The sequence below is a fragment of the Zalophus californianus genome, chromosome 10, assembly GCF_009762305.2.
Source record: "Zalophus californianus isolate mZalCal1 chromosome 10, mZalCal1.pri.v2, whole genome shotgun sequence".
NCBI classification, from domain to species: domain Eukaryota; kingdom Metazoa; phylum Chordata; class Mammalia; order Carnivora; family Otariidae; genus Zalophus; species Zalophus californianus.
In genome coordinates this window covers 6,284,195-6,304,619 of record NC_045604.1, presented here as the reverse complement: position 1 = coordinate 6,304,619, position 20,425 = coordinate 6,284,195, and the positions used below count along the sequence as shown (strand labels likewise).

General features: G+C 38.6%; 1 protein-coding gene across 1 annotated transcript in view; it reads right to left on the bottom strand.

Moving 5' to 3' along the window:
* The window catches only part of ATF6 (activating transcription factor 6), a gene marked incomplete at its 5' end in the record, with an annotated part of 204,815 nt that overhangs the window by 113,629 nt on the left and 70,761 nt on the right, over positions 1–20,425 (bottom strand). Inside the window, 4 exons of the mRNA XM_035722023.1 lie at positions 1,342–1,409; positions 11,563–11,662; positions 12,967–13,080; positions 18,748–18,879. Coding sequence (XP_035577916.1) covers positions 1,342–1,409; positions 11,563–11,662; positions 12,967–13,080; positions 18,748–18,879 — 414 coding nt within the window. The remainder of the gene's footprint in view (positions 1–1,341; positions 1,410–11,562; positions 11,663–12,966; positions 13,081–18,747; positions 18,880–20,425) is intronic.

The window sequence follows — 20,425 nt, the reverse complement described above, 5'->3', positions numbered from 1 at the left end:
CTTGAATCCACAGAGCAAGTAAGTGGCAGAAATGATCTGTACTTGGGCGCCTGGGTGGCTCAGTTGGTTAAGCGACTGCCTTTGGCTCAGGTCATGATCCTGGAGTGCCGGGATCGAGTCCCACATAGGGCTCCCTGCTCAGCAGGGAGTCTGCTTCTCCCTCTGACCCTCTTCCCTCTCGTGCTATCTCTCATTCTCTCTCTCTCAAATAAATAAATAAAATCTTAAAAAAAAAAAAAAAGAAATGATCTGTACTCTGCCAACTCAAAAGCTAGCATCTTAAACCATGACACTACATCGCCTCCCATGATACCGTTCCTTTTAGTTAGGTATGTCTGGTCCATACATTTCAACCTCAGGCACAGCACTCCTTCCGGAATCCTTCAAAATCTTAAGTAGCATCAGTGTGGTGAAAAATGCATTTTTTTTTTTAAGATTTTATTTATTTGAGAGAGAGAGAATGAGAGAGAGAGAGCATGAGAGGGAAGAGAGTCAGAGGGAGAAGCAGACTCCCTGCTGAGCAGGGAGCCCCACGTGGGACTTGATCCCAGGACTCCAGGATCATGACCTGAGCCGAAGGCAGTCGCGTAACCAACTGAGCCACCCAGGCGCCCCTGCATTTTAAGTCAAATAGATCTGAATGGTGATTCTGCCACTTACTGGTTCTATGACTCTGGCTTAGAAAAAGTAAGTGACTTGCCCAGTTTTTCTCTATGTAAAACAGGGACTGTGATACCTACACATTAAGTTATTATACAGATTTAAAGAATAAAGTGCATGTAAAGCCTCAGCAGGACAGCTGGCACAGAGCAGACATTCAAATAACATTCTCTTCCCCTTGGCTCATGAAATAGATGTAAATCAAGGACGAGAGTTATGTGTATTTAAATAGTACAGCAAGGGCGCCTGGGTGGCTCAGTTGGTTAAGCAACTGCCTTCAGCTCAGGTCATGATCCTGGAGTCCCCGGATCGAGTCCCGCATCGGGCTCCCTGCTCAGGAGGGAGTCTGCTTCTCCCTCTAACCCTCCCCCCTCTCATGTGCTCTCTCTCTCTCATTCTCTCTGTCTCAAATAAATAAATAAAATCTTTAAAAAAAAATAAATAGTACAGCAAAATTATGACTGAACAGCATTCTAACTAAATCTGTATTTAAGGAGTTTGAGAGTTAACCTTTTGAAATTATCTGGATTTACTGACTGCTCAGAAGCAGTATGTTATGTGAACTAACAGTAAAGTCACCGATGAGAACAAGTTTAAGGTAAAAGGGAAATATGCTTTTCAACTTTACTAAAATACTAGGTATTTAAAATTCTGTGGCCAAGAACTTCCACACTTTCTTACCTGATACTAGTGGTTTCTGTGTATTGGACAGCCATGAGCTGAGAATTGGAACCCTGTTCCAGAGCACCCTGGAAGAAAAAAAAAATTTAATGCCATATAACAAAATTACATGAAGATCTTTCTATAGTGACTCACTCTACACTTACATTTACTAAACTCTCATTAAAGTATTCGTATACTTTTTTTTTCATGAATATTCTGACATTTTAGGTTCACATAACTAAGCACCAACATAGAGATTAGAACTCTTCTAGTTACACTCTGGGCTGAGAGATGTGTCTCAAGGAGATTAAAACATTAAGGCATTTCTCATAAAGTTTAAAAATACAGCCCAAAAGCTTAGTCCAATTACCACAAGTTTTATGACCAAGTCATACAAATATTATTGAACATATAACAACTTATATTTGTCTAAAATAATTATTTTCCCAATAAAAAGTTCCTGAAGTGTGAAAGGTCCATAATGAAACTAGATCCTATCATTTACTGAATTGAACACAAAGATCTTCATGCCAAAATATACCTATGGACTAAGCCGTCATTAAAGAGATCTCACCAATGGGGGCACCTGGGTGGCTCAGTCGGTTGAGTGTCTGACTCTTGATTTTGGCTCAGGTCATGATCTCAGGGTTGGGAGGTGGAGCCCAGTGTTGGGGCTCTACACTTGGCAGGGAGTCTGCCTGAGATGCTCTCCCTCTGCCCCTCCCCCTGCTTGTGTGCACACTCACTCTCTCTCTCAAATCAATCAATCAATCAATCAAATGTTACTTCCTATAAACAGCATATAGTTGGGTCTTCCCTTTTAAAAAATCTGGTTTGAGGGGCGCCTGGGTGGCTCAGTCGGTTAAGCGACTGCCCTCGGCTCGGGTCCTGATCTCAGGGTCCTGGGATTGAGTCCTCCATCGGTCTCCCTGCTCAACGGGGAGTCTGCTTCTCCCTCTCCCTCCGCTGCTCCCCCTGCTTGTGCTCTCTCTCTGTGTCAAATGAATAAATAAATAAAATCTTTAAAAAAAAATCTAGTTTGACAATCTCTCCCTTTTAACTGATGTATTTAGCCCATTAATGTAATTACTAGTATAGCTGGGTTTAAGTCCACTATCTTGGTATGTATTTTCTATTCATCCTATTTCTTCTTTATTCTTTTCCTGCCTTCTTTTGGTTAAAATACTTGTTTTTCAGTATTCCACTTTTATTTCCTGTATTGCTTTTTTAGCTTTACTTCTTTGTGCTAGTTTTTAGTGCTTGTTACAGAGATTATCTGTAAGTTACCACAGTCTACCTTTAAATATTATTTGAACAATATAACTTTATAATTCCATTTACCTCTTGTGTTCTTACTGTCTTATATTTTACTTCTACATAAAGTTATAAACCCACAACAAACTGTTACACATTTTGATTAAAAAAAATCTTTTAAAGACATTTAAATACACATACACATATAAAATAAAGATACTTTTTATAAAAAGACCATTTATTTTTACCAGATATTTCCCCATTCTGGTGCTCTTCCTTCCTGCTAATCTGGAGTTGTATCTACTATCATTTCCCTTACTCTAAAAAATTTTTAGCATTTCTTAGAGTGCAGGTCTTCCAGAGGAAAATTATCTCAGTTTTTATCCATCTGAAAATGTCTTGATTTTGCCTTCATTTTGAAAGGTATTTTCATGAATGTGCCCCTTTACCTTTTCTAGACTCGCAATCTAGAAGGAGGGTAGAATTATGAAATGGGATGAACAAAAATCAACGACATAATGCTAAGAGATCACAGAAATTTCAAAGAAATGACAATTCATCAAATTTACTGAATATCTTTAACTAGACTATTGGATCCTCTTAAGCAGCTGAAAGGAGTGGCTGTGAGGAAAAAGAGGGTTGAAATGAGGAAAGAAGACTAAGCAGAGCAGTTACAATGCTCTATGCTAAGAAACAGAATCCACAAATTCGTTGTATGTTTTGGTATTGGCAATAGCATAAGCAGAATGATTCTTCTCCTTCTGACCAAGAACTTCTTTTATCCTTGACAAATACAGATTCATTCTTCTCATTTCTTTTTCTGTAATAGCTAAGAGCCCCACATGTCTGACCATTACCTAAGTTCATTACAGAAACACATGCACCCAAGATAGCAGAGAAAAAGATAATACTTCAGTTTAAACTACAGATCACCTCATGTCCAAAGGCTGTGAAATTAAAACAAGATTATCTTCTTTGCATTAAAATTCCTTCAAGATTAAAGAACACCAAACACCCCTTACATAGTAAATATTCATTTACCGAATGGAAAGGGAAAAAATAACATGAAGAAACTTATCAAAAGATAAGGCAAAAAACTCATTTAGGCCAAGAATTTTCATCTAATTCTTCATAAAGTCCATTATACCTCCTCTGTGGAATTATTTACTGGCAATTACCTGCCCCTTTCTTGCTCTTCCCCCTGTATGGCAAGGGATGGAAGCCTGAAAACTATATACCCAAAGTTTTTGGCCATCAGGGTTGATATAATTTAGGTACTGCCAATAAGATATGATTGCACCAGGTTCGGAAAGGCAAAGAGAGACAGAATCCATTTTTCCTCCACCCAGTGGCAGTGATGTATAGTCTTTGGCAGACAGGAGTGTTTGTAGTACTAGACATTGCATTCCGATGCCAGTAAGCAGCTGTGTTTGGGCTTTTGAGGTAACTGTGACATTGGTAATAATTGCCTGTAGCCTCCAGGGGTACTAATAACCAACAGAACTGCCATAATACATGAACAAAACGTATCAGAGAGGCCCATACTGGATACTCATAGAATCTCAAAGCTTGAGCTCATCTAGACTAACCCTCATTATTTTATTGATGAAAACAGCCCCATAACAGTTAGAAGTCCATGTTTCTCAATACCCATTCAGTGTACTTCTGAACATACCACATACTGCTTCCAATTAGTTTCCAAATAATCAAATATCTAAGGTGTTTCCATTAGCATATAAACATGCAAACCTGGTGAAATATATCCCATCTAAAAATAAAACCTTCTCTTTAATTCTTACAACCACTCCATTTCCCTGCTCCTATTAATGGGGAACATCCTAAAATAATTTTCTCTACTTCTTCATTTATTAGTACTTCCTGAATCCACATCAGTCAAGCTCTGTCAATGCCATTCCAGTGAAATATTCATCAAGGTCACTAACAAGTTCTCATAATCAAATGCAATGGTAAATTTCTCAGTCCTCATCTTAATCATTATCTCTTAGCTTTAGTTAACAGTTAATCACATCCCCTTCTTATACAACTTTCTTTGGGTTTTGGGACACTATTATCCTACATTTTTTCCTATCCTATGGGCCAACCACTCCTCTTCCTTCTCAAGTGCTTATTCTTCCTCCTCTTTTGTCCTCTAATGTTAGAGCTGGCCCAGGGCTCAGTTCCATACCTCTTTCCTTTTTACTTTCTCTCGAGCTGATATCATCCCAGACTAACCTTCCAGTCTTGACCTCTCCCCTAAATACCAAAGGTGGATGACTGTGCACTTGACTCTCTCCCTGACTGTAGTCATAATGAACTTAAGAGATATTTAAATCTTTTTTTTCCTACTTAAATCTCTCGATTCGTGCCTCCAACTCCTCCTTCCCTAGTCTGTCTCAGTAAATGGCATCACCATTCCTCCAGTAGCTAAGGCACAGAAATTATCATTGATACCTTCTAATTTTACATCAGTAATTTCCAACAGCTCTACTTTCAAGATATATTTGGCATTCAAATACTTTCCCCCACCTTCACATCTACCATACTAGTAAGGGCAGCAATGATCTCTCACCTAGCCTACCAAAAGGGCTTCTTAACTGGTTTCCCTTCTTCCACTCATGTTCCCTCCACAGTCTACTCTGTGCAGCAGCAGTTAGAGAAATCCTTTAAAAATTCAATGTTTATAGCAGCAATGTCCACAACAGCCAAACTATGGAAAAAGCCCAGATGTCCATCGACAGATGAATGGATAAAGAAGATCTGGTATATTCACAGATATATTCAGAACATTCCATCCCAAAGCAAGAGAATGCACATTCTTCTCTAGTGCCCATGGAACATTCTCCAGAATAGATCTATCCTACGTCAAAATCAGGTCTCAACCGGTACCAAAAGACTGGGATCATTCCCTGCATATTTTCAGACCACAGTGCTCTGAAACTACAACTAAATCACAAGAGGAAAGTCAGAAAGAACTCAAATACATGGAGGCTAAAGAGCATCCTACTAAGGAATGAATGGGTCAACCAGGAAATTAAAGAAGAATTAAAAAAAATTCATGGACACAAATGAAAATGCAAACACAACTGTTCAAAATCTCTGGGATGCAGCAAAGGCAGTCCTTAAGAGGAAAGTCTATAGCAATACAAGCCTTTCTCAAGAAAAAAGAAAGGTCTCAAATATACAACCTAACCCTATGCCTAAAGGAGCTGGAGAAAGAACAGCAAATAAAGCCTACACCCAGCAGGAGAAAAGAAATAATAAAGATCAGAGCAGAAATCAATGAAATAGAAACCAAAAGAACAGTAGAACAGATCAATGAAACTAGGAGCTGGTTCTTTGAAAGAATTATAATAAGATTGATAAATCCCTGGCCAGACTTATCAAAAAGAAAAGAGAAAGGACCCAAATAAATAAAATCATGAATGAAAGAGGAGAGATCACAACCAACACCAAAGAAATACAAACAATTAGAAGAACATATTATGAGCAACTCTAAGCCAGCAAATTAGATAATCTGGACGAAATGGATGCATTCCTAGAGATGTATCAACTACGAAAACGGAACCAGGAAGAAATAGAAAACCTGAACAGACCCATAACCACTAAGGAAATTGAAGCAGTCATCAAAAATCTCCCAACAAACAAGAGCCCAGGGCCAGATGGCTTCCCAGGGGAATTCTACCAAACATTTAAAGAAAAATTAATACCTATTTTTCTGAAGCAGTTTCAAAAAATAGAAATGGAAGGAAAACTTCCAAACTCATTCTGTAAGGTCAGCATTACCTTGATCCCAAAATCAAAGACCCCAACAAAAAGAATTTCAGACCAATATCCCTGACGAAAATGGATGCAAATATTCTGGCCAAAATACTCACCAATAGGATCCAACAGTACATTAAAAGGATCATTCACCACGACCAAGTGGGATTTATTCCTGGGCTGCAAGGCTGGTTCAACACCCGCAAATCAATCAATGTGATACAATACATTAATAAAAGAAAGAACAAGAACCATATGATCCTCTCAATAGATGCAGAAAAAGCATGTGACAAAGTACAGCATCCTTTCTTGATCAAAACTCTTCACAGTGTAGGAATGGAGGGTACATAACTCAATATCATAAAAGCCATTTATGAAAAACCCACAGTGAATATCATTCTCAATGGGGAAAAACTGAGAGCTTTCCCCCTAAGGTCAGGAATGCAGCAGGGATGTCCACTATCATCACTGCTATTCAACATAGTACTAGAAGTCCTAGCCACAGCAATCAGACAACAAAAAGAAATCAAAGGCATCCGAATCGGCAAAGAAGAAGTCAAACTCTTACTCTTTGCAGATGATATGATACTGTATGTGGAAAACCCAAAAGACTCCACCCCAGAACTGCTAGAACTCATACAGGAATTCAGTAAAGTGGCAGGATATAAAATCAATGCACAGAAATCAGTGGCATTCCTATACACCAACAACAAGACAGAAGAGAGACAAATCAAGGAGTCGATCCCATTTACAATCACACCCAAAACCATAAGATACCTAGGAATAAATCTAACCAAAGAGGCAAAGGATCTGTACTCAGAAAACTATAAAATACTCATGAAAGAAATTGAGGAAGACACAAAGAAATGGAAAAACGTTCCATGCTCATGAATTGAAAGAACAAATATTGTGAAGATGTCAATGCTACCTAGAGCAATCTACACATTCAATGCAATCCCTATCAAAATACCATCAACTTTCTTCAAAGAAATGGAACAAATAATCCTAAAATTTGTATGGAACCAGAAAAGACACCTAATGGCCAGAGGAATGTTGAAAAAGAAAAGCAAAGCTGGCGGCATCACAATTCCGGACTTCCAGCTCTATTACAAAGCTGTCATCATCAAGACAGTATGGTACTGGCACAAAAACAGACACATAGATCAATGGAACAGAATAGAGAGCCCAGAAATGGACCCTCAACTCTATGGTCAACTCATCTTTGACAAAGCAGAAAAGAATGTCCAATGGAAAAAAGACAGTCTCTTCAACAAATAGTGTTGGGAAAATTGGACAGCCACATGCAGAAGAATGAAACTGGACCATTTCCTTATACCACACACAAAAATAGACTCAAAATGGATGAAAGACCTAAATGTGAGACAGGAGTCCATCAAAATCCTAAAGGAGAATACAGGCAGCAACCTCTTCGACCTCAGCCGCAGCAACTTCTTCCTAGAAACATCGCCAAAGGCAAGGGAAGCAAGGGCAAAAATGAACTATTGGGACTTCATCAAGATAAAAAGCTTCTGCACAGCAAAGGAAACAGTCCACAAAACCGAAAGACAACCGACAGAATGGGAGAAAATATTTGCAAATGACCTATCAGATGAAAGGCTAGTATCCAAAATCTATAAAGAACTTCTTAAACTCAACAGCCAAAGAACAAATGATCCAAGCAAGAAATGGGCAGAAGACATGAACAGACATTTTTCCAAAGAAGACATCCAAATGGCCAACAGACATGTGAAAAAGTGCTCAACAACGCTTGGCATCAGGGAAATGCAAATCAAAACCTCAATGAGATACCACCTCACACCAGTCAGAATGGCTAAAATTAACAAGTCAGGAAAGGACAGATGTTGGCGGGGATGCGGAGAAAGGGGAACCCTCCTTCACTCTTGGTGGGAATGCAAGCTAGTGCAACCACTCTGGAAAACAGTATGGAGGTTCCTCAAAAAGTTAAAAATAGAGCTGTCCTATGACCCAGCAATTGCACTACTGGGTATTTACCGCAAAGATACAAATGTAGGGATCCGAAGGGGTCCATGCACCCCGATGTTTATAGCAGCAATGTCCACAATAGCCAAACTGTGGAAAGAGCCAAGATGCCCATTGACAGATGAATGGATAAAGAAGATGTGGTGTATATATATACAATGGAATATTATGCAGCCATCAAAAGAAATGAGATCTTTTATTTGCAACGACCTGGATGGAAACTACAGGGTATTATGCTAAGTTAAATAAGTCAATCAGAGAAAGACATGTATCATATGATCTCACTGATATGAGGAATTCTTAATCTCAGGAAACAAACTGAGGGTTGCTGGAGTGGTGGCGGGTAGGAGGGATGGCATGGCTGGGTGACAAACATTGGGGAGGGTATGTGCTATGGTGAGTGCTGTGAATTGTGCAAGACTGATGATTCACAGACCTGTACCTCTCAAACAAATAATACATTATATGTTAAAAAAAAAAAAAAAAGATAGTAGGAAGGGAAAAATGAAGGGGGCGGGAATCGGAGGGGGAGACGAACCATGAGAGACCATGGACTCTGAGAAACAAACTGAGGGTTCTAGAGGGGAGGAGGGTGGGGAGATGGGTTAGCCTGGTGATGGATATTAAAGAGGGCACGTATTGAATGGAGCACTGGGTGTTATACGCAAATAATGAATCATGGAACACTACATCAAAAACTAATGATGTAATGTATGGTGATTAACATAACATAGTAAAATAAAATCAAAAAAATAAGAAAAAGATGTGGTGTATATATACAATGGACTACTATTCAGCCATCAAAAACGGAATCTGCCATTTGCAACGACGTGGATGGAACCAGAAGGTTTTATGCTAAGCGAAACAGGTCAATCAGAGAAAGACAATTATCATATGATCTCACTCATATGTGGAAATTAAGAAACAAAACAGAGGATGGGGAAGACAGAAAAATAAAACAAGATGAAATCAGAGAGAAGGAGACAGACTGTAAGAGACTCTTAAAGCGTAGGAAACAAACTGAGGGTTGCTGGAGGGGAGGGGGGGTAAGGAGATGGGGTAACTGAGTGATGGACATTAAGGAGGGCACGTGATGTTAACAAGCACTGGGTATTACATACAACTGATGAATCACTGACCTCTACCTCTGAAACTAATAAAACACTTTATGTTAATTAACTGAATCTAAATTTAAAAAAAAAGAAAACTACGCCTAGTCACATTACAGTCAATTTGCTGAAAAGAAAGAGAAAATCTTGGGGGGAAATCAAGTCACTCCCCTGCTCAAACCTCTCAATGCTTCCCACCATAGCCTATGAGGCTGGATACGAATTAGCCTCTGCTGCCTCCCTGATATCATCGTCTACTATTCTACCCTTAGACATTGCAGTCCAGCCTTATACAACTTCTTGATGTTTCTCAATTATGCAGACGTTTCCTCCTGAGTCTTCGTATTTGCTGCTCCCCTTTTTCTCCAGATTTTCCCTTGGATCTTTACACCGTTCACTCCTTCATTTTTTGCTATTACAAAAGCCATGTTCTCACCAAACTGTTTTCTTCCCGAGCATACGGAAGACTACATTTGCCTAACCTATACTGCAAGAGAGACCATGAAAAGTCACAGAGTTTTAGTCAACTGAACATGGGCTAAAGTTCAGGCTGGATCCCTAAAACGTTCTGCACAATCTTCCAAGCTCTCTCTTCCCCAACATCCAAAGCTAGAAGCAAAGAATTTCAAGTTGTTGGGGCCACAAAGTGGAAAGAACCTGGATTCCTTAGTCACAGCGTAAAGGAAAGCCATCCTAGAGAGCTATATCAGACTTGTGTAGGTGAGAAATAAATTTTTATTCCATTAAGCTACTGAGATTTTGAAGCCAGTTTTTACAACACCTAGCATTAATTACCTTGACAATACCTTACTCAAGTGCTCTTTAGAGAAGCCTTCTCTAGAATGGCTATTCAATCTAAAATAGCCACTCATCTCTAAATTTAACGTCTAATCTCCAACTCCACTTTTTCTTTAGAGAACTTATCTCTAGTTTTGAGTATATTTAAATATTTATTTATTTAATTTTTTCCTTTGTGATGAGAACTTTAAAGATAGACTCTTACTAAGTTCCAAATATACAAATACAGTATTATTAACTATAGTCACCATGCTATGTATTATAGCCTTATAACCTACTTATTTTATAACTAGAAATTTGTACCTTTTGACCCTCTCTGCCTATTTCACACAACCCCCTACCCCCCGGCCTCTGTATCTGTTCTCTGCATCAAGAGTTCAGTTTTTGTTTTAGTTGTATTTTTTAAATTGATTCCACATATAAGGGAGATCATATGGTATTTGTCTTTCACTTTACTTGTTTATTGCTTATCTATCCCACCAGAATGTAAGTTCCATGAAGGCAGGGATTTTATTGCACTCACTACTATATTCCCAGGATTTAGAACCATACCTGACTCATTATTACTACCACAGGTAATGTTTGTTGGGAGCTTAGAATATGCCAGTTGCTAGTCTAAGTGCTTCAAAAGTAATAATGAATATCTGATGGATGATGGAATGACTACAAACGGTGCTTTGTGGTAAACATTAAAATGGAAGCCCAACTGGGGCGCCAGGTTGGCTCAGTAGGTAGAGCATGTGACTCTTTGATCTCAGGGTTCTAAATTCGAGCCCCACACTGGGTGTAGAGATTACTTAAAAATAAAATCCTAAAAAAAAAAAAAAAAAAAAAAAAAATGGAAGCCCAGCTAAATAGGTTCTAAATTAGAGTTGTCCTTAACCTATAGCCAGACCCACATGTCTAAGTTCAAAAATGCTCTCCACAAAGATGTGCCTCCATTCCCAAGCTGTCCTATGTTTCAAAACCTTCTTTCTGAAAAGCTCTAAGAACAGAGGAGATAAACAGTACCATGTACCACACCATTTGTGCAAAAATCATTTGACACAGATGTCCATGCCCAGGAACCCCTGGCTTGAAAGTGAAGCTGGGGGAGAGAGCAGGAAGGAGCACCAGGCCCAAGCAAGAACTACTGGTGCTCTAACACCTGGGACGAGGGCTTCAGCAGCAGCGACGCCTGCACCAGAGCAGCAGAAAAGGCAGTGGGAAGTGACTGAAGTTCAAGCGTCCCAAGTTTTTCATGGACGAAAGCAAACCATCTGAGGGAAGATGGCCAACCAATAAGTCAACCATTGTTCAAAGACAAGCAGAAACAAACCTGAAGAATACGGGTTTTCTGCTGATTATTCGTCATTCTTCTCGACTTGGTCCTTTCCACTTCATGCCTGTGAACCCATCCTCGAAGTTCATGATTTAACCTATAAAACAGCTTAGTTAATTAAGCATACTTCAGAGAAATAAATGTCTCACCTTTGGTTAAAAATGAATTTAATCACATTCTGTAAGTTCCAAATAGCATCCCTAGTGCCTGATGATTCAATATTCCTTTTTGATTTGAAAAAGCTAAGATACTAATGTTATTTTTAATACAACATGCATTTTTATATAGTAGCCTCCTCAATCATGAGTTCAGATTTAAAAAAAAAGGGGGGGGGCACCTGGGTGTCTCAGTTGGTTGAGCGGCTGCCTTCGGCTCAGGTCATGATCCCAGGGTCCTGGGATCGAGAGCCACATCGGGCTCCCTGCTCAGCGGAGAGCCTGCTTCTCCCTCTCCCTCTGCCTGCCTTTCTGCCTGCTTGTGCTCTCTCTATCTCTGTCAAATAAATAAAATCTTTAAAAAATAAATAAATAAATAAAAATTAAAAAAAACCATAAACTAAATACCTTCCAAATATAAAAACTGAATGCAAAGGTTTTTTTCACAAGAGTACTTCCTGTTTCTGCTCTTGGGCTACATACACACAAACACTGGAGACAATGAAGAGCATTTAATAAATTACAGGATCCTACTGGCAAATGGATGCATTAAAGCCTCTGAAAATCATGCTCTTTTGGGAGAAGGAAAAGAATGAACTCAACTACTCAGGAAAAAAAAAAAGGAAAGAAATAAACAATGCACTATAACCAAAATTTCCAACATTGCAAATGAAAAAAAGGACTAGTTCAAATGTAGGTTCCATTTATTGTGCTTTACTTTTACGGCAGTTGTGAGATGTCAGACCATGCTTACTTAACCAGAGTTGATTACTACTTTAAAAAACTGAAGCAATTTTTGAAGTTCAAGAATAGAATCCAAAATCACAGGAAAATATCCAAGGGAAAAGTAGATAAGGAAAGGTAAGGTGTGCCCTAATGGGAAAATATCTCCAGAATCACTTCTCTTCATATTGTTATCTCCTAACTTGAAGAAAAAGGGCACCTTCTGCTACGAATGTTACCACTTCTCAAATCTAACATCCTGAATTTTTATATTAGTCTCATTCTGTAGTTTTCCAATAAGGCATATTTAAGTATGCAACCCCAATACTATCATGCAAAATAGACCCATCACCATCTTCATCAGGTTGGTGGGGAAACTGGACAACAAATGATATGCCTATGATCATCCGACAAATAATCAGAGCTTCTCTCAGTCACTTAACTAATCTGAACAATAGTTTTCTAGGTTCCAAAGCTAAACCCAAGAACCCACTCCGATATTTGTACAATCTACAACGCTCACCTGAGAGATTCTGTGGTGTTAATCAGGGGCTGACAAGGAGGTGGAGGAATATAGAGTAATGGTTCTTCACTGAGCACCATGAGGGCCTTGTCATTTGAAACAGAATGATCATATCTGAAAAATATATGCACAAATCTGTCTTCTTTTGTCTTAAATTCCTTAGCAGTTTGCTACAAGAAAATCATTACTAGTATTAACTTTTTAGGGAAATCAAAATATAGTTAAAGGGATATATCGCAAGAGAGAAGCAAATGCAATAGAAAAAGAGGGAAGTATAGACACAGACCATGTAGCACAAATGTCACCTTCCAATTTTCTGCAGATTGTCATGGTAATTCACATTTATCTAGCCACCGTTTATTGAGCAATTACTATGTGCCCAAAACCAAGGAAACGATGCTAACACGTGGTCCGTGTCTTCCGTGAGCTTGAGGCCTAGACAGTGCTGCTGGAACAGAGATGACGCAGTTAATGGAGGATTTTGGGGGAAGGACCCACTGACTGATAGGAAAGACAGTATTATTATGTGAACAGACTAGAGTTTTGTGGTCATTCACAATTCTGCGATAACAAAACTGAAGTTTCCTTAAAACTGTGTGTGGCAGGGTTAAGGAGAAGCATAAAACACTTGGTGAGAGAGAAGTGAAAAGTGTTGAAAAGTCGAATATATGAATCATGGAACACTACATCAAAAACTAATGATGTAACGTATGGTGATTAACATAACAATAAAAATTATTTAAAAAAATAAAGGTACAGGGAACTCAAAAAAAATAAAAAAAATAAATGGAATCACTTTTTTTTAAATTAAAAAAAAGTTGAATATAAATTTTAGAATCATGGAAGAATCCAAGTCACTAATAAAACACCAAAGTAATATTAACCAGTTACTCCATTAGCTTCAAAATACACACTTTCCTAACCGTCACACTGAATTCATATCCATGGCGTGATGGAGCGAGCAGAACCTAGGCTGAAAATCAGAAGTGGAGCTGGTGGCATTACTGCTATTTAGTCTCTTCAGGCTGCTATTTTAACCTTTCTCATTAAAAAATCTTAGATCTGTCCTGAATTTCTTTATATTCAATGCTCTAGATTTAGAAAACTAGATATTTAGCTAAAACCCCAAGAAGAAAAAATGTAAACACAAAATCAGACATGACTAAATTCACATTTTCATTAATTCATTCAACCAATACCAACTGCGTGCCAGGTACAATGCTAGGGAATCCAATGGGGAGCAAGAAAAACGAAGTCTCTATCCTCAAAAATCTTCAGGGGAAGATGGACGAAATATGAGAACACACACATAAAATAAATCCAAATTAAGAAAGAATCTGGGCGCCTGGGTGTCTCAGTTGGTTAAGCAACTGCCTTCGGCTCAGGTCATGATCCTGGAGTCCCGGGATCGAGTCCCGCATCGGGCTCCCTGCTCGGCAGGGAGTCTGCTTATCCCTCTGACCCTCCCCCCCCATGTGCTTTCTCTCTCTCTCTCTCTCTCATTCTCTCTCTCTTTCAAATAAATAAATATATCTTTTAAAAAAAAAGAAAGAATCTAACTAGTAATAGAAAACCAATGGCAGTCTCTAGATAAAATGGTGTGAGGAGATGGTATTTAAGTCGAGGCCTAAAGGATGAGAAGAAGCCAGTACTACAGAAACTTGGGAAAGAGTGTTCTGGACAGATGCAGGTAGGGAGACGGTGGTCTTCAGGAACTTAAAGACCACCACTCACCAGCTGAAGAGTTGTGAGCAAGTGAGGGAAGCACAAGACAAGGTTAGAAAGACAGAAACCAGGGGGCGCCTGGGTGGCTCAGTTGGTTAAACGTCTGACTTCAGCTCAGGTCATGACCTCAGGGTCCTGGAATGGAGTCCCATGTCAGTTCCCTGCTCAGTGGGGAGTCTGCTTCCCCGCTCCCTTTCCCCTCTGCCCTTCTGCCTGCTCATCCTCTCTGTCTCTCTCTCTCAAATGAAGAAATAAAATCTTTAAAAAAAAAAAAAAAAAAGGATGAGACCAGATTATGATAAGGCATTACTTAAGGAGAGTAGTGATATATTTCAGTGTATGCCTGCACCTTGCCATTGTACCAAAAATGGATCCAATGGAGGCCACAGGGGAAGCTGGGAGACCAGTCAGGAGAGAGCTATAATCCAGGCAAGAGACGAAGACAGCAGGACTAAGGTGCTGGCAGTGAAGATGGAGAGCATGAACCAGTGCAAGATACTTTTTAGGAAGAATATCGATGGTACTTGTTGAAAGGGAGGAATCAGGGTTTCTGGCTAAGCAACAGGACAAGGAAGACTGCTGTGGAGAAGAGGCTGGAGGATGAATGCAAAAAGGCACGAGAGTTCCGCCATGCATGTGTTAAGTTTGAAATGTTAAAAAAAAAAAAGAAACATCAAGAAAACTACTGGGGTAGAGCAGCCTGGAGACTCAGAAGGGAAGTCTGGGTGGGAAACGTAAATCTGGGAGTTGTCAGGATATAGAGATAGGGACTGTGTGCTAAATTACGGATGAGTCACACAAGCAAAAAGAAAACTAAAAAGTCCACAGCTCCAGACGACGAGATTTGGATAAAGGAGGAGCCCAGAAAGATGACTGAATCAGAGGCCCGTGAAAAAAGACAGAAACTGAAAAATGTAGCAACACAAAGGAGAATGTTTCAAGGAAGGAGGGATCCACACAGCCAGATGCTGAGGAAAGATCAAGATAAAGACAGAAGTTTCCACTGAATTTGTCAACACTGAAATAACTGGCCTCCTTGACAAAAATAATTTTGGGAGACTGAAAAACCAACTTTAAGAGAAAAGTTACAGACTTCTCTGTATGCCACACACCATGGGAAAAAAGCAACAGCTGAGGATATACATATCATTCTTCCCTGCAGGTTGCACCAGAACATTCTCCATGTCTCCTCCTCTGCCTCTGAGAGTTAAATCGTTTGGAATAACACAGAGATGGTGGTGCACAGGTAGTTAACTGCACAGAAATCACCCTAAAATTAAGTGTTGAGAGAAAAGAAAAAAAAATCTCTCCCCTTGTATTGGGTAAATCTGAATGCCTACAAGGGGAGGCTGTTTGCTACACTTAAAAAAAACAAAAACAAAAACAACAAAAACTAAGGATCTGTCACATGTGCCTTAGTTTAAAAAATCAGGCCTTCATACTTACAAAAATATAAATGCTACTATCCATCAGAGGAATCTAAAATTACTTCTGAAGATGTATTTTTGATCTATAATTTTATTTCCACATGATAAACTCTAGTATAATGACTTCTGCACATCTGTGCTAACTGGCTTTGTTCTATCAGCCAAAAATATTCTTTGGAAAAGAAAAAAAAATCTGATAGGAGAAATACCAGGAAAGGAACCGGGTGGAGCTGAAGGGAAAAGAAAAGGGAGAATCTAAGCCAACATGCAATCTGGAGACAATCAGATCCACACTAATCCTGAGATGGTCGGAGTCCTAAGCTGCTTGCAAACTATTTCATATCAATAGACACCATTTCAGCAAATAAATAACTAAAGTAAAGGGCAGTGCTAGGGAGGTAGAGTTAATGAGAATCCCTGGAATAAAGACAGGTTCTGGCTGATGCCTTCTATGTAAGGGAACCATTCTTCCCATTTATCCAAGACAGTCCTGGATTTATGCTGATGTCCTGATGTAATTATTACTTAGCACTACCTTCCATTCTTAAAAGTATCCCAGTTTGGTTGACAAATTATACAGTCATCTTATTATAAACTACGCATTTCTAAAACCGAAAAACATATATGCATTTAATTACTAAATGCTAAGAGAATGCAATTGTTATAAATTATGGGATTACAATCTACTCTTTTTTATTTGAACCAGTTCTCATAGTTCTCCTAAAAAATGAAAACATAATAAAAGGTAAGCTGCATTAAAAAATAAACAAAGTGTCATGGCTGTGTATAAATAAACAAACTAAAATGCAGTTCAAAACACATTTGTATTTGCTGCTTTCAAATGCTGCACACTTGGTATCTTTTATTCAGTATTTATAATGATAAAAGCAAGAACATCAAGTTGATGGACTGATACCTACTTGCATCTCTCAAGCTGCTCAATAATAATCTTAGATATTTCAAGAGATTTTACATGCAGCCAAGAATCCATAATCCTTTTCCATGTTTTACCAATACCAGTTAACACAGCCACAGGCAATGGTGACTCTGGGGTGGGGTACGGGGAACGATTTGCATTTCATACACTACTTTGGAAGCTGATAAATTACAGCCTGAAGGTCATTCAAACATCTAGGTTGAACTACGATGGTCAGAACATTGTGCTTTCCATGTTACCTTACTCTCCCACAGACAAATGGGTGAAGGCGTCTATTTACTGAGGTTAGTACAAAATAAGTAATATTCTTGTAAAGGTTATCTGAACTGTAATTTCAAGTATATAATCAATAATTAGTTCTACTTTTTAACAACCAGCAATATGTACCCAAAAGGCACATTCTCAACTCTCATAAATCCAAAGACTCTCAAATGAAAATGTAAGGTTTGATGGATCTCATGTGGACAACAGAACTCAAAATTACATGCAGAACATGTAGGGCAAACTTGGACAAATGATGTAGTAAAATGAAAGATACAATTTAACTCTAGCAATATTCAAAGACACCATTAAGTGAGCACTAAGATCAGTATTCAGAAGTATGGCTAATTTTGGCACGTAAAAAAAAAAAAAAGCAAGAAATGTCATATATATTATTACAGTTTCCAATATTATGGCATGCATCACATTGTACACATTACACTTACTGCCATATAATTCTCTGGATCCTCCGCCACACTTAACATAGTACTTTACCCACTGTAGATTCCTAAAATAATGAATACTAGCATATTTTTTCCAGGAAGGCTAAATGGAGACAAGCCCACAGGACTAGGGTAATAATTTCATTCAGTGATATGGCTGTCACAGTAAAAAAAAAAAAAAAAAAAAAAAAAAAAAGATTCCCCTAATGGCCCTTGGCCTGTAGAACCGTACAGAGTTACAAGTAAACAAATCTTTAATGATTCTCAAGCACTATATTGTGCAATACATTGTTACCACACTGTGACCTCCCTTTGCTTTGTTAGTCAAGGACCTCACTCCACTTGGTTCTAATAAAAATTCCAAATTATCACAGGGAAATGTTTATCAAAAAGTACACAGCTCTGAAAATGTCCACTACAGCCTTCTTCTAGTTTACATAATACAGACCTTGTCTTTCAAAAAATTTTAGGTCTTTTACTATGGGCAAGCTATACAGAAATTTACCAGGAGAATGATAAACCATAACAAGGGAGGGAGGTCAACAAAGATCACAGTAAGTATAAACGATCTGATCAAATGACTGCACAGAGGTTCACCCCATGTCACTCCACCAGATCAGACTCATCCAAAGATGATACTATTACATACACTATATACATGTAACCATATGACAGATAAAAAACTATATTAAAAACATTATGTATAATATAATGTATGTATATTGTATGTGCCTCCATATGTATCTCAGTACATACAAACTGAGATTTTAAGGTCACGTCTCTCTAAGAATTCCAAAATTGGGAAAGGTTTCAAAAGGAAATTTATTCTTAGAACTGATCTTAACAGCAAAATTTACTAAGGGCCTCAAAACTTGTTTGTTCTACAAATTAAAACTGCACATTCACAATTTAGATGTAAAGTTGTACTATATAATTCCCCACGGCAGTTTCATTACATCATTTTGACAGAGACATGCCATCTTCTAACCTGTAGCTGTTTTTCTGGATGATACCATCTGATGTATCTTCCACCTCTTTAGCAGAAAATTCTAGAAGATGCCTCCTTTGATTTGCAGGGTTCACACTAGGATTCTTTCTCCTGGAATCCTGTTCCAACATGCTGAAAATTTTAAAAAGTGAAACAATAATTGAAATAAAAATATCTCACACATATGCATACTACATTAGCTCTAAAGCAAACCCAAATTCCTTCATAGGTTCATGCACACGGCATGAACACTAGGGACAGAAAACAAAATAGCACATTGGCTGTGGTCAAATCCCTCACCTGGCATCCTGTACATATGAAAAACAATTTTGAGGATAATTTTTGTTAAGTCTAAAAGTACCTCATTTTTAAACTGCTTAGACAGGAGCCTCTGGATGGCTCAGTTGGTTTAGCGTCTGCCTTTGGCTCAGGTCATGATCTCAGGGTCCTGGAAGCAAGCCCCACATCTGGCTCTCTGCTCAGCAAGGAGTCTGCTTCTCCCTCTCCCCCGACCCTTGCCCCTGCTCGTGCTCTCTCTCAAATAAATAAATAAAATCTTAAAAAAAAAAAATACATCAATATTCTATATGCTTTAAAAACTCTACAATTACTATGTTATGTATGTATATAAAGTAGAAATAAATACAACATACATATAAACAAATTTTAAATTCAGATAATAACTGAAATAAGAAGTCCTCTTGGATGCTGCAAACTGATGTTTTCAATGAGGGAACACTTCAAATGAAAGTGAACTTTTCTCCTTATGGACAGCCAAATGCATTAACCTTTCACAATCCCAGAAGGCAGGCGATCAAATACAGATAAAAAAAAATTTTTTTTCAAAGATTTATCTATTTATTTGAGAGAGCGTGTGCACATACACGTGCATGCAAGCAGGGGGAGGGGCAGAGGGAGAGAGAAAATCTTAAGCAGACTCCCCGCTGAGCACAGAGCCCAATGTGGGGCTCCCATCTCATGACCCTGAAATCATGACCTGAGCCGAAATCAAGTCAGATGCTTAACTGACTGAGCCACCCAGCCACCCCACAAAAAATTATTTTAAAAAATACTTCTTTTTATTTACATGTAAAAGTTTCCTATTTCCTTCTTTCTCCCCATCTTCCCCCATACCTTCATTTATCGATGTGTGTCCTCATGGTGGGCCTAAGTATTTGCGGCAAACAAATATATATATACACACACATATAAAGCAAATACTGCAATAGTTATTTAACACTTTTAACTCACTAATCATGGGCTTAGAAATTTGGCTCACCAATAAGGTATTTTGTGTGTGTATGCTTTATTTTATAATGCCACGCACACAATTTACACTAGTTCTAATCTTGAAATTAAACCCAAAGGGAATTGCCTTAGGGAAACACAAAAGGGATACTGGATTCCACTGAGAGGGATGAAGAGGTAGAGGAAAGAGAGGCTAATGAAAGCAGGTCACATTTAAGAGCCCTATCGTTCTAAGAGGAAAGGAGTTCCTCAGAGTAGGGCAGTTTGTCTCCACATCTGGGGAAAGCAGTGTTAGGGAAAATAGGAAGCAGGTACATCTCTCTAGAATCATCTTCTAATCTCTTAGTTTATTTCCCATTCTCCTCGGTTCTTTCCCCCACAAGAATCATTGCTGTCTGGTGGTCCATACACAGTACGCTGTAGCACTTAA